General features: G+C 41.5%; 1 protein-coding gene and 1 long non-coding RNA gene across 3 annotated transcripts in view; one reads left to right on the top strand and one right to left on the bottom strand.

Moving 5' to 3' along the window:
* Positions 1-23,713, top strand: part of GNPTAB (N-acetylglucosamine-1-phosphate transferase subunits alpha and beta) — an 86,086-nt gene extending 62,373 nt beyond the window's left edge. The window contains exons 11-21 of the mRNA XM_069585154.1: positions 2,244-2,367; positions 3,389-3,592; positions 4,240-5,315; positions 7,313-7,512; positions 7,732-7,951; positions 8,604-8,717; positions 12,332-12,417; positions 12,646-12,744; positions 16,482-16,649; positions 18,626-18,716; positions 22,306-23,713. Of these exons, the coding sequence (XP_069441255.1) occupies positions 2,244-2,367; positions 3,389-3,592; positions 4,240-5,315; positions 7,313-7,512; positions 7,732-7,951; positions 8,604-8,717; positions 12,332-12,417; positions 12,646-12,744; positions 16,482-16,649; positions 18,626-18,716; positions 22,306-22,383 (2,460 nt within the window). The 3' untranslated portion in view covers positions 22,384-23,713. The remainder of the gene's footprint in view (positions 1-2,243; positions 2,368-3,388; positions 3,593-4,239; positions 5,316-7,312; positions 7,513-7,731; positions 7,952-8,603; positions 8,718-12,331; positions 12,418-12,645; positions 12,745-16,481; positions 16,650-18,625; positions 18,717-22,305) is intronic.
* LOC138437598 (uncharacterized) lies at positions 7-19,232 on the bottom strand. Of its 2 annotated transcripts, XR_011256035.1 has the most exons (3): positions 17,518-19,232; positions 4,575-4,653; positions 7-134 (listed from the first exon to the last, which is right to left on the bottom strand). It is a non-coding gene; the product is annotated as an uncharacterized lncRNA (long non-coding RNA). The 2 variants fall into 2 exon arrangements; XR_011256034.1 differs by lacking the exon at positions 17,518-19,232 and having other exon boundaries at positions 4,575-4,662.
* Positions 23,714-24,235: the final 522 nt, after the last annotated feature.

Below are 24,235 nucleotides of genomic sequence, written 5' to 3'. Positions count from 1 at the left end.
CAGAGCTTTTGTGTAATAAAGTTTTATTAAAGTATAAAGGAGATAGAGAAAGCTTCTGACGTAGGCATCAGAAGGGGGCAGAAAGAGTGCCCCCCTGCTAGTCTTCAGCTGGATGTTGTATAGTCACTAGAAGCCTGTTAATGAAAGAAAGGAATGTCTTAAAATTCAGAATGGCACCAGGCCCCTCACCTGTAAGATGCATTTTGGGATAATCTTGGCACCAGATGGTTTATCCTGGGCCATAAAATGATTAATTTGAATCTTGAAGAAGGGCAGATCACCACACAAATAGTTTCATTTACATAGATTAGAGGAACAATATCTGAGTATAACATACTGGTTTGTCAAGTAGGTTCTGAGCCAAAAGGCGGAGGAACCGACTGGAAGACAGAGTTTGGGGTAAATGCATAGCACATTAGCATAGCTTAAGATAAACATTTCCATAAGAAAAAGGCATTGGTTATCTCTAGGTTTGAGAATAGTTAACTTCAGGTGAAACCAGGTGTTACGGCAACACAGAATTTTAAGAGAAACCTCCTTTTAAATTTGTATAGAGGAGGAAAAAATATCGCTAGTTTGTTTCCTCCTGCCGCTTAAGAGAGATAAAAATGTCTGACACTTGCAGGCTATTTCCTCCGTTTGGAGACCCCTGGCCTTCCTGCCTGTTAACCTCTCAGAGTCACTTAGAAGTTGTAGATGGGACATAGGGAAATCGGTGTATATATCATATTCAAATTTGTCCAAATGAGCAGTTCTGAGTGCTGAGCTCAGGAGAGGTAACGATCAGGGAGTAAGAAAAGTTCCTGTGGCAGGAACTTGGCTTCCTTATGTTCTTAACACCCAAACCCACCCTGTGTGTTTTCTGCTACTGCAACGCGGGAAAAGCAAAATCACTGGGAAACTGTTGTGCTCACCACGTCAGCAAAACACCCAAGACAAATTTAGCTCAACATAGTGCTTTAAAGGGAGAAGGCAATGGCACCCCACTCCAGTACTCTTGCCTGGAAAATCCCATGGACGGAGGAGCCTGGTAGGCTGCAGTCCATGGGGTCGCTAAGAGTCGGACATGACTGAGCGACTTCACTTTCATTTTTCACTTTCATGCATTGGAGAAGGAAATGGCAACCCACTCCAGTGTTCTTGCCTGGAGAATCCCAGGGACGGGGGAGCCTGGTGGGCTGCCATCTATGGGGTTGCACAGAGTCAGACACGACTGAAGCAACTTAGCAGCAGCAGCAGTGCTTTAAAGACATGGATGAAGTGTCACAAGGCAGCCGGTGTCACTCTGGCTTTGAGGGGCAGGATGGAAAAACTGGTCCTGAGCACAGATGTTCTAGGTGTCAGCTGTGTAGGCATTGTCATCCTGGGAGTGAGATGAGCTTGGAAGAGCAAGTAAGAGTTAACCAGATGAAGAAAGCCCTTCCAAGTAGCTGGACCGTGCAAAGATACAGAGATTTTAAAAGTTTTCAAAAATGTTAGGAAGCAACCATATAGCAGATCAGGGCTTCCCAAGTGACACAGTGGTTAAAAAAAAACCTGCCTGCCAATGCAGGAGACACAAGAGATGAGAGTTTGATCCCTGGCTTGGGAAGACCCCCTGGGGTAGGAAACGGCAACCCACTCCAGTATTCTTGCCTGGAAAATTCCATGGGCAGAGGAGCCTGTTGGGCTACAGTCCATGGGGTTGCAGAGAGTCTGATACGACTGAGCAGCTGAGCGCACACCACGCGTGTAGCCTGTCAGTTGTTTTTGAAAGCAGAGTTGTTCACAGCTCAAGATGCTCTGCTGATTAATTCATAACGACCTCACGTGTGGAGGTGAGGACATTGAGAGGTCATCCGCCCCCCTTTTCAGCCTTGTGATGAGACGATACATGAATCCACTCAGGAGTTGACAACAGCATCACAGAAAAGCGGTGACTTCTTGCGCACTTTCCACCTGCACGCTTTTGTACTTGGATTTAAGTCTGGTGTGTTGCTGCTTTATTTACCAATAGATTATTTATAAGACCATTTGTGAGACTAAAGCTGTAAGCTGAGTCCTTGTCTGCTGTCCTCCAGTAACAGAAAAGAGTGATTGTGCCTGCTGAGACCTGTCAGCTGGGCGGGACCAAGAAGCCACCACAGGATGGCCCTTTCTACAGGCTCCATTTGTGTTATTTTTCTTTTAAAGGAATCCTAGCTTAAGAATAATAAGTGTCAGAAGTCAGAAACCATTTTATTTTCTCTCTGGCTTTATCCTAGGTGTATTTGACATGGCCTGTGCCCAACTGTGCTGAGGGCTGCCCAGGATCCTGGATCAAAGACGGCTATTGTGACAAGGCTTGTAATAATTCGGCCTGTGATTGGGACGGTGGTGACTGCTCTGGTGAGGATGTGTTCAGGTGTAGCTTGTTTATGCTGTTGGAATTTTTTTCATTAGTCATCATTCTTGGACCCATGACCTAGTTTATTCATGTTTTCATTGTTGGGGGGCATTTTCCCATGTTGACCCTGCACTTGCAAATGCCCTTTATTATTCAAAAATATGAAAATCAGTCCTACCCTTAAATATGTGAGCACAGGAGCAAGAATCACTCACTCTCACTGGTTTTTGTAGGAGTTCATGGCCAGTGACTGTCAGCAGATTGCTCCAGGTCAGTGAACGACTAAAGAGATGTGGAAGAAATAAACGATCTCATCTCCTTAGCACCTCTTCTTCCTGTCTTGTACACTTATATTTGGACTTGTCGAGGAAATAAGTTTTTACATTTATTTATTGCCTTTCAGTTTATAAAGCATTTAAACTTAGAAAGCATCCTCCATCATCCACTTAAATTTCTCAGCCGCCAGAGGAAAAGAGAGTAGGTGTAGATACTGTCATCTCCCTAGTCCATGTGAGGAAGCAGGAGTGGAAAAGAGAAGAGTGCTGGAAGAGACAAGGCTTTGTGTTTCAGGCAGATCTGCACACTCTGCTGCAGGCAGAGAATGCAGCCGTGCCGGAGGGCCTGTGCAGCCCGGAGAGAGCCCGGCCTCCCGTAGAGCGGTAATACTCGGGCAGGGGGTTGGCGCCTGCATTGGGACGTGCTCTTGTCAGTCCTCACAGAGTCACAGGCTCAGAATCACCTGCTTCTCCGGACACATCTGCATGTGTCCTCGGGAGCACGTCCACCTGTGCTGGCAGGTTGCACAGCTCTAAGTGCCAAGGCCTGGTCATCACACATCCAGTTCACTGTCAGGTGACGCCCCCTTTTCAGGTTGTCTTTTTAAGGTACATAAAAGCTTCTATTGAAGAACGGGGTGAACCTTTCCTGGTAGAAATTCATGCATCAGTCTTGATTGAGAACTAGGAGCTGTTTTTTTCCCCGAGATTGTAAGCACCACAGGATTCTCTCCTCCTCCTCCTCCAGGTAACAGTGGTGCCAGCCGCTATATTGCAGGAGCTGGGGGCACCGGAAGTATCGGAGTCGGACAGCCCTGGCATTTTGGTGCTGGAATGACTGGCGTCTCTTACTGTAATCAAGGATGTGCAAACTCCTGGTTGGCCGATAAGTTCTGTGACCAAGCCTGCAATGTCTTATCCTGTGGGTTCGATGCTGGCGACTGTGGGCAAGGTATATTTACTGCCATAAAAACATATTTAGAGTAAGGGGATAACAATCCTTGATAAATAGAGGGGATTTGGATCACTTTTCTTATTTAATTATTCTCTAGGTAGCCCTTTCCCAGCCTGAAATCCAAACGAATTGTGAGTTACAAGAGAAGGACACAGATCTTTAGAAAGCCACAGACACTGAAGCTGCATCTATTCCTGTTATTGCTCTAGTCTGCTTTTTTTCTTAAACTAAGCAGATTTATCTTAGTTGAAAATATACAGTGAAGGTTTAATTGGGGAACAATAAAAAGAGACCAGTGGTTGATTAAATAAGCATGGTAGAATATTGGATCTTGTTGCTGGATTATTAATGAAGGTCCTTTTGGTCAGAAAGTTGTTTTTTTTTTTTTATAGAAGTTGACCATTGGAATTTGCTGTCCAGAATTGTGTCTTACCTTGGTAGTGAACCAGCCCCAGCATTCCATGTCAATGATAGTGATAGCTTCAGAAAGTACAAAAGAGCCCTAGACCAATAGCTTTTGTAATAGAATTTCTGATTATTTTAAAGTCACTCTTAGAAAGTGAAAACTAAAACCCTAAGAATTAAACGAAAAGGGGGAAAATGTGTAGTTTTTTTTTAAAGTCATTTTGTGTTTTTTCCTCTAGATCATTTTCATGAATTGTATAAAGTAACTCTTCTCCCAAACCAGACTCACTATGTTATTCCAAAAGGTGAATGCCTGCCTTATTTCAGCTTTGCAGAAATAGCCAAAAAGGGGATCGAAGGTGCATATAGTGACAACCCAATTATCCGACATGCTTCTATCGCCAATAAGTGGAAGACCATCCACCTCCTAATGCACAGTGGAATGAACGCGACCACAATACATTTTAATCTCACACTTCAAGGTAAAAATGATGAGGAGTTCAAAATCCAGATAGTAGTAGAGGTTGACACGAGGGAGGAGCCCAAACGGAATTCTACAACCCAGAAGGCTTACCATAGTTTGATGAGCTCCACAACACTTCATCCAGAGGCAGAAATCTTGTTTGAGGATATCCCCGAAGAAAAACGCTTCCCTAAGGTCAAAAGACATGATGTGAACACAACAAGAAGATTCCAAGTGGAGGTGGAAATTCCACAGGTCAATATTTCACTCCTTCCAAAAGAGACCCAGTTGAGCCTTAATAACTTGGATTTGCAACTAGAACGTGGAGACATCACCATGAAAGGATACAACCTGTCCAAGTCAGCCTTGCTGAGGTCCTTTCTGATGAACCCACAAAATGGAAAGTTAACAGTAAATCACCCTCTAACGACAGAGCAAAGAAATGGCGGTTTGGAGGCCCCATTGGCAAAACAGGTTCACAGAAGCAACTTGGGAACATCCGAAAGACTCCAGGAGTCGTCGCCTTTTCCAGCAGTGACAGTGAACAACCGTTCCCAGAGGCAGATTCCACCCCTGGGAGCAAGGCTTAGGGCAATAACCGTGACTCCAAAAGCAGGGGACAGAAATGTGTCAAGAGAAAAGCTCTCATCTCTGACTTTCCCACTGGAAAGCAAGGACACGCAGGAAAAGGTAATCACAGGGAAAGAACAAGAGAGAAAAACGGAGGGAAATGCCAACAGTTACCCTGGTGGCAATGAAGTAGTACCTGGAAGAAAACTGCAGCACTACACAGACAGTTACCTGGGCTTTTTGCCATGGGAGAAGAAAAAGTATTTCCAAGATCTGCTTGATGTAAGTTTCATGCACCCTTATTCCTTCCCATGCTCAGGAAAAAAGTAACCTTGTTAGTGGTGGTGATAAAGTAATAGCTACAGTTTATTCAGAACTTCCCTGTGCCCGCCACTGAACTCAGCTCACGTGGCTAAGTTGCTTCAGTTGTGTCCAACTCTTTGTGACCCCATGGACAGTAGCCAGCCAGACTCCTCTGTCCATGGGCTTCTCAGGCAAGAATTTTCCTCAGGCAAGAATACTGGAGTGGGTTGCCATTTCCTCCTCCAGGAATCTTCCCAATAATTCTAACAATAAAAGTACCTTGTAAGGATCTCGGCTGTTCTCCCCATTTTGCAGTTTCAGAAGCAGCCTTTGTGTGAGTGAGTAAGAGATCAGCCAGGGGCATACCCTGAGTTTCTAGCAGAGAGCTGTGATGGTATCTTATCTTCACTTGGCATGTTATTTCAAAAACCGCTTTTGCATACCTTGTGCAGTCAGATCGCGTACTTTTCCAATAACGGAAAGCCTGAGACACAGACAAATTCATTAGCTTTCCCTGTGTCACAACAGCAGAGGAGTGTGAGCTGATCCTCAGAGTTGGAGCTGTCCCTCCTTGACCACAGCCTTCACGGTGCCCGGGGATCCTTTGTGCATCTCAGGAGCGCCATCCCTCTGCTAACATCCAGGAGCTCAGGATGGTCAGTAGGGTCAGTGCTTTTAGAGACTCAAAGAGCAAGCTGGGAGGCCAGAACTGCGGCCGTGTGATAAGGATCCATGGAGGTGTCGAACCTTTGAAAAGTGGGGAGTAGTCAACAGACCGAGGTAAAAACCTTGTGGTCTAGGTTGGGTCATGAATAGAGCACAGCCTGAGCAGGCTGCAGGAGGGTGGTGAAGGGAATGCAGTTTCATTCCTTTCATTGACTCCAGGGTGTTTTTTTGTCCCTGACACGGTAGCATTTACTAGTGGTTGAGTCCTCACCACCACCACCCTCCTTTTTTCTGAACTGCAACACTATAAACTTGTGGTAAAAATTGAAGCAATGCAAAAAAAAAAAAAAAAAGGCAATAAAAAAGGAAAAAGTCTCCTCCTCCTCCCTTCCTTAATCTCCTTGAGACAGTCACTATGAATATGTAGCTTGGTGGGTATTCTTCAACTATTTTCCTATAGATATATAAACTATATAGTTTGTTTTGGAGTAGTGAAGTTATACATACATTGCTCTGCAATCACCTTTGATGTGGTAGTTCCAGTGTTTTGCAATTACAGATACCTAATGTTGCAGTAAATATTCTTGTACATATGTCTTACTCTTGGGGAAGCTTTATTTCTATAGGTAGAATTGCTGGGTTAAAGGGTCTAATGTGTATAAAATACGTCCTTTTATGTTGCACCCCTTCCTCCTTTGACAAGCAGTGTGCAAGCCTGCTTGTTTTTCCACAGACTAACCAACAGCAGCAAATATCAATCTATATTTTCATCAGTTTGAGAAGGAAAAATATTTCATCTTCTGTAAAGTGTGTTCAGGTTCTTTGCCAATATTCTTTGCCCATTCATTTTCACCTCTTAGTGGTTTTGACAGGGCTCTTTACATTTCATAATAGTAACACTTATATGGTGAAACCAATTTTGTATTCTAGCCTGTGTCTTCAAAACTCAGGTCCTTGCTGCTTTGATTTCACCAGTAGAAATAACTTCATATTGAAAGCACTCTCAAATGGACTATAAATCGATTTTCTAAATGTTGCATTGAAATGGGCTGTGAAATCTCACGGTCAGTTACTAGTCCCTGAAGAAAACCCTGTAAACAACTGTTGTCTGCAGTATTTTCACTGAACTCGACCAGGTGAGCCCTGGTCTTAGGATGCAGAAGGAGACCTGTTTAGTGCTCATTTCATTTTCCCCACGCGACAGTGACTAGTTATTGCCATGCTACCTGAAGTAGTACCCCCGTCTCTTGTTAACACAGGACACTTGTGCAGTAAATGTAACGCTGTGCTGGGTGGAATTCTCCTTTCAGGAAGAAGAGTCACTGAAGACACAACTGGCCTACTTTACTGACAGCAAGCACACCGGGAGGCAGCTAAAAGACACATTCGCCGATTCCCTCCGATACGTAAACAAAATTCTAAACAGCAAGTTTGGATTCACATCTCGGAAAGTCCCTGCACACATGCCTCACATGATCGACCGAATCGTGATGCAGGAACTGCAAGACATGTAAGTCTCGCTTATGTCTGAATTTTCTGCTTGTGCTCAGAGCCAGAGCAGCTTGAAGTTCACATCCTCGCCATGCTGCGTCTATGGCTCTGACACGTGATGACTAGTGTGTTGAAAGTGTTATCTCAGCAGGAGGGAAGGAAGATTCTGATGCCACAAGTGTCGGGTACCATACATATCGTAAGTATCCAGATCTCACAGTGTGTTACATTTGGACAGGTTCCCTGAAGAATTTGACAAGACGTCATTTCACAAAGTGCGCCACTCCGAGGACATGCAGTTTGCCTTCTCTTATTTTTATTATCTCATGAGTGCAGTTCAGCCGCTGAACATATCTCAAGTTTTTGATGAAGTTGACACAGACCAATCTGGTATCCTGTCTGACAGAGAAATCCGCACGCTGGCCACCAGAATTCACGACTTGCCTTTAAGTTTGCAGGTATTGTAATTTTATCCCCCCACCCCCAAATTTTGTGACATTTTAAATGAAACTTTTAAGTTTGATACTTTCTCTTTGCCCTGCATACTTCAGTGTAATGCAAGTACAAGTAAACGAGGGTGTTCACAACTAGTCCCTTTTTAATGCCAGGATTAAAATCAGTTTTGAAGTTTGTGTTTCATAGGATGACTTTTTTTTAAGACTTTTGTTAGGGATTGCTATGGTATTGTGTGGAGAAGAGGCAGACCATAACTGCATAGAAGATTCTCGTGATAGGTTCATTCAGGGGCTTCAGATGTGGCTGAGTGGAGCCCTCAGCCAGACCCGTGGTGCTGCAGAATCCCCTCTGCCTTGGCATCCTCTGGTCCCAGGAGTGGGACCCTCAGGAATAATGGGCACCAAGAGGATTCCAGCTGTAGCACACCCATCTGGTGATCCCCTGGCTCACCTGGTATCGGTGGGGCCTTCCGGTCCTGTAGGTTCCACTTTGAGGCAAAGATGAGTTGTTTGTATTGTCTTAGTCTCCTCTGTTTAGAATCTCACAGTCAAACTCTGAAGGTAGCACTTACACTTTGGTGACTTTAACATATTTTTAAAACCACAAGCATTACTTGTATGTAGAAGGTTTATCCTTTTATTTTTGCTTTGTTAGGATTTAACAGGTCTGGAACACATGTTAATAAATTGTTCGAAAATGCTTCCTGCTAATATCACTCAGCTAAACAACATCCCGCCAACTCAGGAAGCGTACTATGATCCGAATCTGGTGAGTGATGTGGGTTCATTTATGTAAAACAGAGAGTCCATCCTTATTGGGTGTTACTATCATTTCTGTACAGCACTTCAAAAACTAGACACTTGCTCTATGTTTATAGGTCTCTGGTAGAAATCAGTAGCACCACCAATAATCTAGAATAATTTATATTTTTCTTTGGAATATCTTTTTTTCCTCCCTAATGGATGTTAAGCTAATATTGAGATTAGTTGCTTATATTCTATAAACAGACAACCTTTTACTAAGGATGGCAGAAGGTAACCCTGGAGTATACTCATTACTCAGGAGAGCAATCCTGTTAAACATTAACCAAGGAAATAGTCAGGCTTCCCTGATAGCTCAATTGGTAAAGAGTCTGCCTGCAATGCAGGAGACCCCGGTTTGATTCCTAGGTCAGGAGGATCCCCTGGAGAAGAAAAAAGCTACCTACTCCAGTATTCTGGCCTACTCATCAAATTGAACCCCATCTTCCCTCAAAGCTAAGTTGCTTTGATGATGGAACTTTCTGGATCTTACCAGTAGGGGCAGTAGATGATCTGCACACAAATGTATTAGAGTGCCACTTGGCTGAAATGGTTGGAAGACTTTTTTGATTGTAAGATGCATCCCAGTTTCAAAGAAATGAAAATGTAAAAAAAAAAAAAAAAATGTGCATTTAGAATTGATGGAACAAGGATATGATACAGCCATTTATGTGGTGCTCACAGTTAATTTTACTCATACATATAGATATATATATATATAGATATATATAGATATATAGATATATATATACACACACACACACGGAAAAAAATGTTTACAAAATAGGTGGTGGGTTAAATTGTAGGTAGTTTTCTTTTAAAATCATATAGTCTTTTGTATCTGGCTTATTTTTTTTTTTTTTACTGGTAGTTCTTAATATGTTTTTTCACACTGCTACTGCTGCTGCTGAGTCACTTCAGTCATGTCCGGACTCTATGTGACCCAATAGATGGCAGCCCCCCAGGCTCCCCCGTCCCTAGGATTCTCCAGGCAAGAACACTGGAGTGAGTTGCCATTTCCTTCTCCAGTGCATGAAAGTGAAAAGTAAAAGTGAAGTCTCTCAGTCATGTCTGACTCTTTGCAACCCAATGGACCGCACCCCACCAGGCTCCTCCATCCATGGGATTTTCCAGGCAAGAGTACTGGAGTGGGGTGCCATTGTATTTTCATATTTTCTGTAATGAATAGATAACTTTCATAATCAAAATGTTTTTTCAAACCTAAGTAAGTAAAGTCACTCAGTCGTGTCTGACTTTTTGTGACCCCGTGGACTGCAGCCCACCAGGCTCCTCAGTCCATGGGATTCTCCAGGCAAGAATACTGGAGTGGGTTGCCATTTCCTTCTCCAGGGGATCTTCCCGACCCAGGGATCGAACCCGGGTCTCCCACATTGGAGGCAGATGCTTTAACCTCTGAGCCACCAGGGAAACCTAAGTAATTATTATTTAATTTTAAAAATTTTATTTGGCCACATAGCATGCAGGATCTTAGTTCCCCAACCAGGCATTGAACCTGTGTCCCCTGTGTTGGGAGCATGAGAATCTTAACCACTGGACCACCAGGGAAGTCCAAAATGTGTTTTTAAAAATTGACCACCTTGCGAATGTTCAAGCCCTATAATTATCTGGAGACAAGATGTTTGTAAATGAATGTAGAGAAGAGTAATGTAATCACTCTTCTAATCAGTTACAAGTAACTCTAGTAATCAGTTACAAGTCTGATTTCTGAAAGAAGGCAGTCATTCGTTTAGCACTCACTGCACACAGCAGGGATGGTGTTTCTCACTCGTGTTCTCAGGGCCCGGGAAAGCCCACCCATGAGGAGACATGTGAGGGGCACCTTGACAGCTGTTGGAATATGCAGACAAGCTATACGTATTGCTGGTTATGTGTTGGTCAGTCCAGCATATGACACGGGTTGGTGTATAGATATGTGTCACCGAAAGCCAGCTCTCTAAATATTCTAAACTGTGAAATCAATGAAACTGAGATAAGGTATAAGACCTGGTGTTAGCCTAAGGGAGTTTGCTGTAGTGGGGTCAACAGGCAAGAATCAGCAGCCAGAGTCTGAGACTAGCTCTGGTTGTGGGCCCTCGGGAGGCCTGGCTGATAACAGATCAGCAGCTTGTCTCGTGAGGCGCAGCAGCTTCTCTGGTATGTTAGGCCCACACAGTGAAAAGTGCTCTATAAAACCCAGACTGTTACACACGTTAGTAGTTCTCTACAAGTGTGTTCTTAAAGATTAAAAAGGCACATTTGTAATCATTGTAGGTGTTTTCCCTGCCTCCTGAGAGAACAGAATCACAGTTAAAAAAAAGAAATTAGATTGTGTAGACTAAAAGACATTCCTTCAAACTGTGATAATTTTTTTCTGTTTTCCCCAAATTTGGAATTACCCCCAACAAAGCTAATATAATCAACTCTGAATCATCTGGATGTCAGTATCCTGGTTTTAAAACACCCTTTATTGTGTGTCAGGATAACTGAAGTTCTCTCAAAGATCTGGGTACACCCTTTTCCCAGGAGGGGACAGTGAGCCGTGAGTTCCAGGCTGTCCTGATTTGTCCCTTCTGGTATCTTCTTGGTGGGCAATCCCAGAGCATTGATGAGAGGAGGAAGTGTGCTGGGCTCCTAAACCATGTCCCCTCAGCCTCTCCCCCGGACCAGGCTTCTCTGGTCTTCACTGTCCTCAGGACCACATTGAGATTGTGTTGACAGGTTGCCTTAGAGGCCACTGAAGTCACCCCAGGTCTAGCCTGCTTTGGCACTCACTCCAAACTTGTCTTTTCACTTTTCTTTCTTTCCCTCTCTAAAAACTTTGGCTTCCTAGTAAGACTGTACAATTGCCAATCCCCTGAACTTATATAGAACTTACAGAAGCATATTTTTTTTAAGGAAGATGATCTATGCAGTTATTCATCTTCCCTTTTATAGGCATGATGAAAGGTTATTGAGGGATTTTAGCATGTTGGGTTTTTTAATTTTTTTAAAGAAATACATACATTTTCATTTATTAGCAGAGTATTTTATTATTTTACCAAATAATCTGGCATAAGGTTTACAATCAGCAAATATCCTTTGAAAGCTAAGAATTTGGTAGGGGCTGCTTTGCTCACAGTTACAAGTCAGTCTTGAGGCTCATGCAAATAAGCTGTTTAGAGTACAAGCGCTAGTAATAGTGGCAGCATTAGGTGACATTACTTGAATGAACTCTTAGCCAGATGTTGACTTCATTTCTGTAATTACCTGTGATTACACACAGGATAAAGTATTTTCTAATTAGACTATAAGAATGATAGCTTAGCCTATGAGTATCGTTATAGACCAGTCCATTACAGTTTGTTAGAAATTTATTTTCTTTCTGAAAAAATTAAAATTTTATTTAAAAAATAGACAATTAGTGTGTGGGCCATAGTATGCCAATTTGATTTTTTTTTTAATATTGCATTAAAATACTCATCTTGATCACTGATTCATCTTGGTTTATCTTTTCATGCCCCCTTAAAACTTGCACTTTAGATGAATGCTTCCCTTGCCTCACCCCAGGCTTTGCCCTGATGTAATGTCTGTGTTTTCTCACAGCCACCAGTCACTAAAAGTCTAGTAACCAACTGTAAACCAGTAACTGATAAAATCCACAAAGCATATAAGGACAAAAACAAATACAGGTAAGTACTGTATACATTTTCTCTTTAAGAATAATGATGAGTGTGGTATTTTCATAATTTTACTATAGTTTATCTATTAAACATCCTTTAAAATTTATATGTGATTGTTCTCCTTAGTCATATGGAAAGATTAAGTCATCCTGAGAATGTTGGTTCTTTAAAGTTTTATAAAACTTTCTTACTGAAATTTTGTTTACATATTTACACTCATTATGTTTTGATAATTAGGTTTGAAATCATGGGAGAAGAAGAAATTGCTTTTAAGATGATTCGTACCAATGTTTCTCATGTAGTTGGCCAGTTGGATGATATAAGAAAAAACCCCAGGTACTGTTTTGTTTTGAATTTAGAACATTTTAGGTTCACAGCACAATTGAATAGAATGGAGAGAATTTCCATAACTTTGAAAATATCTTTAATCATGCAAGTAAACATGAACAAAAAGAGTCAGTAGTACTAGAGAGAAAGGAGTGCCTTAGTTTTCTTTGGAGCAGATGGAAACCTCTAATGGTGGGGGTAATGTTTGAATTAAGAGATAGGAGTTGTGAGTTGAGATCGGCACCCCCATGCACAGGGATTGGCATGGATATCTCTGAGTCCAGTAACATGACTGTTCAGCGAGGCTGAAGGATAACTGTGTTGTGCGGGAGGTGAGGCAACATGACTGGGACTCTTAGAAATTTCTATTTCTTTTATAGTTAAAAAGAAATATTTCTGTTACAGAAAATAGATTTCTATTTTTAGAAATAGGGGCTTCCGGAGAAATTGTTGTGATTAGACCTGTCTTTGCAATTCAAAGGAAAGTTCAAATTAGCTTCTGAGGAAAAAGGAATGCTACCATAGTTGTGAAAATTAATCCAGCAAACTACAGTCATTCTTTGGGGAATGAATGAAGTGTTCAGCTTTACATAGCCCTGAAAATTTCCACCCTCACCTCCAACAATTGCCCTAGTTTGATAAAATTGGTTAAAGTCTGCATTTTGAGTTTTGAATTTCAATGGGAAATAGAAGTAGTTTCTTGAGAAAAGACCATTGGTACGTGAAGTTGAATGTTTTCATCTGAGTCTTTTAAATGCTTTTGGAAGTTTTCAGTTGCACCTCATTTACATTACAATTTTAATTATACATGATCAGAAGTGTAAAATTTCCAGGCATTTTAAAGCCAGGGAATTTTTCCTTAAAACTTCATTCTCGTTTCTTTTGGGTGGGGTGGGGAGGAGGTGTAGAATTTTAAGAAAAATGAAAATGTTTAACACTTACATAGTATATTCATAAAATATTTTATTTCCTACAAAATAACATTTCCCACAAGCTCAGAAAACAATAAGTCATGATAATTAAGAACCACCCAGTTTGCAGCTTTTTGTATATGCTCTTCCCTCTGTTCAGAATACCCTGCTCTCATTTTGTAAAAACTAAGAGCCAGTTTTGATACTTGCTTTTTGCTTCCCCCATCCTGTTAATGTGCTCACTCAGTCATAGGTTATCTGTAGTAAAACCAAGTGAGAACTTAGTGTTAGAAAACACTTTCATGTCTTGTGCTAGTTTAAAAGTCACTGGGTGAGAAAATTCACAGACATCTTCATGTAACTTAAAGGATTCGGGTTTTGCTAAGAAGATCCAAGTCAAGACAGGCTTTTCCAGCATTGTCTACTAGGCTCAGATCCCTCCCATGGACCTGAACAGATTTTACCATTTTTAGCTCGTCTGTTTTACTTTTCTGAGGCTCACTTTAAAGTCAGGAGTGGAAAACTTGCCTTTTGACTGACTGGTGTTAAGGACAGGTTTATCACATTAACAGGGAATCTGGGATGGGCAGTCGTACCTGGGCTCTGCTGCCCTCCTTACGTCGCTCATCCAGGGTGGAGGCAGGCCTGCGCCACAGTTCTTACGTCCCTGCAGACACAGCCGTGTTCTGTCCCTCCCTGTGTATCATGTGTTGTCCCTCCCCTCCCCCCCCCCATTTCCACACCAGTGTCTGTGAAGAGGGGACTCACACTAGTCAGAAGCTGACTCTGGGTCAGGTGAGGTTGCCTCCCTTTGAGTCAGTTCACGGGGAGAAATACTGAGCAAAGTGCAAGCTCTCTTGGGAAACAGAAGGGAGTGTGTGCTGGGTGCCCCACATGGTCTGCTTTGGTCTATAGCCACACATTCTCTTTGTCTCACACCCATACTTTTCTTCTTTACATTTTCCCAACTGTTGGAAAAATTTTGAAGATACAGAAAGACTGAAAACAATAGTACAATAAACTCAGACTCTTAAATTTTTAGTGTTTTGTTTTCTCTGATCTCTCACTTCGTCTCTCTATACAGACTAACACACACATAGGTTTGGTTTTTCTTTTGTTTGCTGGACCATTTGAAAATTAGTTGCAGACAACGACACGCTAATTTACCCTCATTATCATAGCATAGGTCTTCTAAACAAAGTCATTCTTGTTTATACCGTAGGACTGTTCACACATATCCAAAAACCTCAACACCAACTAAATAATACCATCAAACAGATGGTCTATACTCAAATTTCCCGAGTTGCCTCCAAAGGCCCTTTTTAGCTGTTCTTTGTTTTTAGTTTAGGAAACAGTCAGGGCTCCTGCACTGTATCTGATGGACATAACTCTTTAATATCCTTTAATCGAAAGCATTCCCCAAGTTTAAAGAAGAGATAGGGCCATGAACTTTCACTTACTCATCACTCATCTTCAGTAAGAAGCAACTAGTTGATCTTGTTTCATCTGAACACACCCACTCCTTCACTACTACTTCCCGGTTATTTTAAAGTAAATTTCAGTCACTGTATCCTTTTTTTTTTTTTTGTAAAATTTTCAGTATATATCTCTAAAGGATTTTTTGAAAATAACCATAATACCATTATTTATTCCTTAACATGATAACCTATCTGGCCTTTGTACACATTTTTCCCCCATTGTCTTTTATAAGCATTTATGTTTTTAACTTTGTTGGCTTGAAATGGTATCAAGTACATTCATTACAATTATGTCTATAGGTTCCCCCATCTCTCTCTCTCTCTCTTTTTCTTTAATCCATATACATTTTTGCATGTGCATTGGTATAGAGCTGTCTGCCAGTGCAGGAAACGTAAGAGACATGGGTTTGATCCCTGGGCCAGGAAGATCCCCTGGAGGAAGGCATGGCAACCCACTCTAATATTCTTGCCTGGAGAATCCCATGGACAAAAGAGTCTGGCAGGCTGCAGTCCATGGGGTCACAAAGTCCAACACAACTGAAGCAACTTAAAATGCACACACATGAGGAAATCAGATTACATATTCTGTAGATTTCCTGAACCTTGGACATTTCTGATTATCTCCCCGTTATCTAATGTGTTCCTGTGTCTTTTGTATTTCCTGTTGGTGGCAGGATCTGAGGACTTTATTATACTTGATCAAATTGTAAAAACAAAATTTAAACATAATTCAAAAGTGGTGCTATCTCTACCGACTATTTTAATGGGCCGGTACTTATTACTGGCTCAACTTATTGACTTTTGCCTTGAAGGAACTTGAAACAAGTTGGGAAGCACCACTGTAATCTACTTTTTGCTGGAACTCATCATACAGCCTAGTTGGAGACGTGTCAATATTAAGAAGTCATCAACCTCATAAAATCTGTAGCTATAAGGAACCATCTCTATCTCAGCTACCTACATGACGGTTCTTAGTAATGTAACTCTGTCAGTTCAGAGAACTCAGTTGTAGGCACTTACTAGTTTTTTCCCTGGATGTTAACAGAATGCTTCAGTCAGTTAACACTAAACTGGGCATGTGCCAACCCCAAACAGCAATTAAAATAATGTACTCCTATAGCTAGAAGGCATATTCAAAATTATCTCTCATCCCTAGTTCTTCTGGTTTTACAGGAGAGAAATATCTAAGGAGAAATTTTACAGACTGTTATTCCCCCAGAGAATCATAATCAGTAAATGCCACAACTTGGGACATAAGTCCATTTAAAACATATTCCAAATCCACACTTCTTGTTTTGTTAGGTAAGGATCATCCTCATAAGAACCAATAACAACCCTGGGTCTCTGTTGTCTCCAGGAAGTTTGTCTGTCTGAATGACAACATTGACCACAACCATAAAGATGCCCAGACAGTGAAGGCTGTTCTCAGGGACTTCTACGAATCCATGTTCCCCATCCCATCCCAGTTTGAGCTGCCAAGGGAGTATCGAAACCGTTTCCTTCATATGCATGAGCTGCAGGAATGGTAAGTGTCCGTGTTTCATATACACGTATGTTTTTCTTTTTTAGAGTGATGAAGTTATTTTCTCTAATTTCTTTGTAAAAAGACATGTATAGTTTTTATTGATCTAACTGGCCCAGTACATCTGCTGAGCCTTATTCGTCATCATTGCCATCAGAGTGGCTTCCCTGTTTCCTGAGTACCTGCTGTACAGCCAACACTGTGCTGGGCAGTATATTTACTCTGTACAATGAAAAGTGCTACTCTGACTGCCACAGATGAGATGAGAGTTACAGGAATAGAAGTGAGTGATTTTCTCTCTGAGCTGGTTATTGATCCTCTTAAAGTAGGAAACACAGGAGGAAGAGCAGTACAGGGGAGGGTACCATTTTGAATATGTGGCTTGGGTTGGAGACACCCCCTACCAGACAGCTGTGAATGACTCTGGAATTCTCCCCTTTCTCAGCAGAGGCTGTTAGCATATCTTATAAGCCTTATGTTAAGCATTTATTTAATCTTCATAAAAAATTATTATTTCCAAATTACAGACGAGAAACCTGCCATACTTCCCCATGTCCCACACCCCCCCAACCCCACCCTACCTTTTTCCTTACTATCCTCTCACTAAGTCTGATTCCGTCCTCATTCCATCCTCTCTTATGTTGCTTGTTTCCTTCCATCCTCGCTGCCCTCATCCAGCCCTCATTCTTTCCTTTGCCTGGACTAACTGGACTGCCTGCCTCTGGTCACCTGCTTGTGACCTTCAAACAGCCACCCCGACTGTGACATGTGTGCACACACACATACGCTATATATCATCCCGCTTCCCATTAGAGCATTGTGTCCAACCCACAGTGTGTGGTTTTCCAGAACAACTGCGCTCCACACCCACCTGCTGTTTCTTGGCTGCGCATCGCTGTGTCCGCCAGGCCAGACTGGACTCGGCTCTGCAGGGCCTGGGTTGCCATTCTGCTCATGCTCCTCCGCTTTCTCAGCCACAGGCTTTCCTGCCCCACTTCAAGGCTGAAATGAAGCGTCACCATCTGTTTGATGCACTCCTCATTTCACTGTTTCTCTGCAAGACTGCTTTTGATAATAGGTATTTCTGTCCGCCTTGTGTGGTGGCTGGTTATCTGCACATCAGCACCTCCCCAGGTTCACACGTGCTTTAGAGCAGGGACCTCTCCTCATCACTTGTCTATCCACAGGAAGTGTTTACTGGGTGACTGCATGAATAAATGTGCTGTGCTTAGTCGCTCAGTCGGGTCTGATTCTTTGTGACCCCATGGACTGCAGCCCACCAGGCCCCTCTGTCCATGGGGATTCTCCAGGTAAGAATACTGGAGTGGGTTGCCATGCCCTCCTCCAGGGGATCTTCCCAACCCAGGGATTGAACCCAGGTCTTCCGCACTGCAGGCAGATTATTTACCGACTGAACCACCAGGGAAGCCCTAATTCAATATGACAGTCAAGTTGCACACACTCTACCATCAGTTTGAATAGCAGACGTGAAGATCTTAGCTCCAAAAACTTCTTTTAGGGTCAAGAAAGAGCAGTTCTAAGCTCAATTCCTATGAGACTTGAGACATGGCCCCCAGTTCTGCTTGCAGCTGCCAGGTGATGCTTCCACTAAGAGCTGAAGTGCAAGGGCTTCACTTGAGCTCTGTTAGAGGCATTTTAACAGTCCAGCAGTGTTGAGGGCGGAGGCTAGGTGCTCAAGCCACTGTGTGGTGGTGACCAGCCTTGCCAAGCTGGCCGGAACTATTACTGATTCAAATATTTACTATAACAATGAAAAATCTGAACTCACATGGGAAATGTATAATTATGTTAACGTCTTAGAATTGCCTTCAGACATTGTTTTTGTGTTCCACAACATTGTTTTTGTTAAGCTAGTATAGTTTGCTAAACTAGTAAATACTACATAGTTAGTTTTACTAGTTAATGATAGTAAAACCCTACACAGAACTACATATTTGCTTTCTTTTTTCTCTGAATAGGCGGGCGTATCGAGACAAGTTGAAGTTCTGGACTCACTGTGTGCTAGCAACATTGATTATGTTTACTGTATTCTCATTTTTTGCTGAACAGGTAAGTTTTATCAATTTTATGTGGATATCAATTTCTTGGCATCTAATTTTTTTTTAAAGAAAATGATATAAATTCATAACAAGAAAATGTTTATTTCTCCTATTGGCTTATAGCTCATATGTCAAATATTTCTTAATATTCAGGCAGCAGTCATAACTGCCTTTTTGAAATCTATCTTCTAAACATATTACCAATATTCTTTGTTCGCGGAGTTCAGTAAATAGAGCTTTTCAGTTTTAGCCTGAGGTCTACAAGTCAAACTATTTTAAACCCCCCAAAAAAACACCCAGAATCTGCATCTGATACTAATTTTTTATGGGTCTCCAATTTTCTTTCTTTTAATCTTTCTAAAAGAGACCACAGTGTCTTTATCTGCAGGCCTCCCCCAGTTCTGGCGATGCTGCCTGGCTTGTGCGCCAGGCCATCCTCTCCCATTTATGTTTCTTCTTTGAATTGCTGGCAGTTCTTCCCAAGGCAGGCGAGCACACAGCCTCCTTCATGGGACAGTCCGGAAGTAAGAGGGTGATTTGTGAGGTCAAAAGAGGAATAAGAGAATCCTCTTCAGGCCACAGCAGATGGAAATTCTCAGAAAGAAGAAAAAGGATTCAAGGAAGGGGGAATAGTGTCGGGCTGACCTGACCTGTGCCGGGCAGGTGAACCCACCTCAGCCTCCTTCCTGGTGATGCTGGAGTGAGGCTTATCTGGCAGTCACAGTGGGATGTTTTCACTGAGTTAACTTACACTGAGGAGGCAGCGGCGGCCTGAGAACTGAGAGCTTTAGGATAAACACTCCCAGGCTTCCTGCTGTGGATGGAAGGAAACTCAGGAAAGAAAGGTCTGGCAGGCAAGCAGTTTCACCTTTGTCCACCTCCCAGGGAATAGAAACATCACTCTTGATTCTGTCGCCATTGTTCTTGGCAAGTAAAAATCTTAGGAAGAAATCTTATGCTGTGCCTGCTTTTAGAACAGAGTCCAGTGAGGAGCCTGTGGGTCAGCTGTGTGCTGGCTGAAAGGAGCAGCTGGAGGCCATGGAAGGAACAAGAGGGTCTTTGCTTACTGTTGTTTATACCAGCAGGAGGAGGGGGAAAGGAAGAATAAATCCCCTCTCCTCCCTGGCACTTTCTTCTTTACCAGCTTGAATCAAATTCTTTACCTTCTACCATACTCACAAACAAGCCAAGGCTGCCCCTTCCTCTGCCCAGGAATCCAGCTCGTCCAGAACACTGTAGTCCATGCAGGCACCACCCAGCTCTCACCTCAAGATGGAGGATTAGAAATTCACCATAAAGAACACATTTTTCTCATTGAAACTTTCTTCTAACAGTGGTTAGGTTTTCTATTTCAGATGTATCTTGGATAAACTGTTTCTGTTAGAAGTATTTATTCCAAGTTCTATTTCCATACAAATCTTGAAATTATTTGTTCTAGTTCTGTGAAAAATGTGGCTGGTAGCTTGACAGGGATTGCATTGAATTTGTAAATTGCTTTGGGTAGTATACTCATTTTCACTATATTGATTCTTCCGATCCATGAACATGGTATATTTCTCCATCTATTAGTGTCCTCTTTGATTTATTTCATCAGTGTTTTATAGTTTTCTATATAAAGGTCTTTAGTTTCTTTAGGTAGATATATTCCTAAGTATTTTATTCTTTTCGTTGCAATGGTGAATGGAATTGTTTCCTTAATTTCTTTTTCTACTTTCTCATTATTCGTGTATAGGAATGCAAGGGATTTCTGTGTGTTGATTTTATATCCTGCAACTTTACTATATTCATTGATTAGCTCTAGTAATTTTCTGGTGGAGTCTTTAGGGTTTTCCATGTAGAGGATCATGTCATCTGCAAACAGTGAGAGTTTTACTTCTTCTTTTCCAATTTGGATTCCTTTTATTTCTTTTTCTGCTCTGATTGCTGTGGCCAAAACTTCCAGAACTATGTTGAATAGTAGCGGTGAAAGTGGACACCCTTGTCTTGTTCCTGACTTTAGGGGAAATGCTTTCAATTTTTCACCATTGAGGATAATGTTTGCTGTGGGTTTGTCATAGATAGCTTTTATTATGTTGAGGTATGTTCCTTCTATTCCTGCTTTCTGGAGAGTTTTTATCATAAATGGATGTTGAATTTTGTCAAAGGCCTTCTCTGCGTCTATTGAGATAATCATATGGTTTTTATTTTTCAATTTGTTAATGTGGTGAATTATATTGATTGATTTGCGGATATTGAAGAATCCTTGCATCCCTGGGATAAAGCCCACTTGGTCATGGTGTATGATCTTTTTAATGTGTTGTTGGATTCTGATTGCTAGAATTTTGTTGAGGATTTTTGCATCTATGTTCATCAGAGATATTGGCCTGTAGTTTTCTTTTTTTGTGACATCTTTGTCAGGTTTTGGTATTAGGGTGATGGTGGCCTCATAGAATGAGTTATTCCAAGTTCTAATCTACTAAATCATAGATGAACTTTTGCATTTCAGCCTATTCATAAACTTGAAAATACAAGTAATGCCCAATGACTGTTGATATGGTTACTAAGTACAGGAAAACAATGGTGATAGAATTCTTTAAAAAAAAAATTAAAATTCTAGCTTACACATGTTCAGTTCAGTCACTCAGTCGTGTCCGACTCTTTGTGACCCCATGAATTGTAGCACGCCAGACCTCCCTGTCCATCACCAACTCGTGGAATTCACTCAAACTCCTGTCCATCAAGTCAGTGATGCCATCCAGCCATCTCATCCTCTGTTGTCCCCTTCTTCTCCTGCCCCCAATCCTCCCAGCATCAGTCTTTTCCAATGAGTCAGCTCTTCGCATGAGGTGGCCAAAGTATTGGAGTTTTAGCTTTAGCATCAGTCCTTCCAGAGAACACCCAGGTCTGATCTCCTTTAGAATGGACTGGTTGGATCTCTATGCAGTCCAAGGGACTCTCAAGAGTCTTCTCCAACACCACAGTTCAAAAGCATCAGTTCTTTGGCGCTTAGCTTTCTTCACAGTCCAACTCTCACATCCATACATGACTACTGGAAAAACCATAGCCTTGACTAGATGGACCTTTGTTGGCAAAGTCATATCTCTGCTTGTGAATATGCTATCTAAGTTGATCATAACTTTCCTTCCAAGGAGTAAGTATCTTTTAATTTTATGGCTGCAATCCCCATCTGCAGTGATTTTGGAGCCCCCAAAAAATGAAGTCTGACACTGTTTCCACTGTTTCCCCATTTATTTCCCATGAAGTGATAACACGTGTAGTTGTTTTCAGACCCAGAGAGAGTATCTTGATGGGTGAAGAAGAGTCATTGTCCTTCAGTGGAAAGACTTGACAGACATCTTGAAAATAAATACATGTGGTAATTGTTATATAAAAATATGTAGTTTTTATAGGTCTTAAAGAAAAAGAAACTTGGGAAAAAATAATTTGAACCATATAAAAAGCCATCAGTTTTGTTTTGAGGGGAGGAATGATGGAGCCTTGTTTGCCGTCTGTTCTTTATAGGGCTAGGGAAAAGATTAAGGTCATATGACCCTCAGCAAGAAAGTTAAAGTTTGTCAACCTGGAGAATTACAATTTATCTTCTGTCTTTCATCTTTTAGTTAATTGCACTTAAGCGGAAGATATTTCCCAGGAGGAGGATACACAAAGAAGCGAGTCCTGATCGAATCAGGGTATAAAAGATCTCCATCAGAAAATCTACCTCAGCATTCACTGAGCATTTGAAAACTTGGCATCAGAGATGTCTTCACGATGTGATGCTCAGCCAGCTTAGCCTGCAGAAGGGAAAACATCCAGTACAGTACTTCTGGTGTGAACATAGCCTGCTGACCAAGAACTGCTTAACCCACACAGAGAAGACTTGCGTGTTGAGCAGCTCTGGTTTTATTTCTAAAACATTTGCTCATGGACCTGTCTGTCATTCTTGAAATGAAGTGGCTCATGGATGAGAGACAGAGGTTGCTATGGGAACTGATCAGCTAGCTAAATGAGATGCCTAAGCCTCCTTGAGTGCTGTTGCTAAGAGTCCCCAGTCTTTTGCATTCCAAAGCTTTTTGCTGTGGTTTTACCTTTTTTTTTGGGGGCGGGGGGGGGGGTGTTTCTTTTTTTCCATCTCTCATTTTTAAAGTAGCTACTAAGTTAACTAAGTTATTCTTCCTTTCAAAAACAATGAATTAGGATGTGTAACATGTTTTTATAGATATTATTTAAATAATGCAGCAGTAACACATCCTATTGACAATATCTAAATTACAAGTTTTATTAACATTGGAGACTATGTGATCGTAATCTACTTGCCATGACTTATGAACTCAATGGCAGACATCTGATATTTGTGCTTGTTTTCTTCAGCCCCTAAGAATACTGTGATTTTATGTGGAGACCTGATTACAAAGGGCTAGAGTTAAGTAGCAGAGCTACTTCCTAGATGTAATTATGTTTTGAAAATGTACATATTGAAAAAGAAGTGCCTCATTTTAGAAATGAGTAGTGCTAATGGTACTGGCACATAACAGTGGTGTATTTTTTAAAATACTCATCAGTATATTCCAGTAGCTGTCTCTCAATCAGCTTCATGTAATGCAGGGTCAGGAAACTTTTTCTTTAAAATGCCACAGAGAGTAAATATTTGCCGGCCACATGGGTCCGTGTTGCATATTCTTTGTTTAGTTTAGCTTTTGTTTTAATAATCTTTTTAAAATGTCAAAACCATGTCTAACTTGCAGCTGTACAAAAACAGGCCATAGGCCATGATACAGAAGTAGTATTCTTATGTGTAAGTAACCCTTGATGTTCAGCCGTGTTTTATGTCATTGTACTGTGGATTTATGAAGACCAGATTCCATGGGTCCTTTTTGAACTCTTGACAGGTATTTTAGATCATGATCTTAACAGTATTCTTTCAAAATGGCATACACATTTTGTAAAAAGAACGTGTAAATAACTTGTGTTTGTGCTGTGAGAGTTACGTATTTCAAAAACTGAAGTCTCATAAAAACTTAAATTTTATCTGATGCTTTAATTTTTAATCTTTGAGGATTGAGTTTATCTAGATTCAGCAATCACCTGAGTGCTTATATGGCATGTCAGGGGCTTCCCAGGTGGCTCAGTAATAAAGAATCCGCCGGCAATGCAGGAGACGCAGGTTTGATTCCTGGGTGGAAAGAACCCCTGGAGAAGAAAATGGCAACTCACTCCAGTATTCTTGCCTAGAAAAGCGCAGGGTCAGAGGAGCCTGGTGGGCTGTAGTCCATCAAGTTAGAAAAGAGTTGGACATGACTTAGCGACTAAACATTAAGTGGAAGTTACGTTTCCATGACGGAAATTAAGTGGGAAATAGTGTAAGGACAGGTTGATAGTATTACTACCTGGAGAATGTCATCATATGAGGGAAGATAAGTTCTAAATAGGATTTATACGGTAAAAAAACTTAGGGGTTATCTGGGTATCATTCTTAAAGTGAATAATTCTAGAAGAGTTCAAGAAATGAACACTTGGGTGTGATGGAGATTTCTGGTTAGGTGAACATAA

Source organism: Ovis canadensis, chromosome 3 (genome assembly GCF_042477335.2).
Source record: "Ovis canadensis isolate MfBH-ARS-UI-01 breed Bighorn chromosome 3, ARS-UI_OviCan_v2, whole genome shotgun sequence".
NCBI classification, from domain to species: Eukaryota; Metazoa; Chordata; class Mammalia; order Artiodactyla; family Bovidae; genus Ovis; species Ovis canadensis.
Note: the sequence above shows the minus strand (reverse complement) of the source record. Positions and strands in the feature narration are given on the sequence as shown.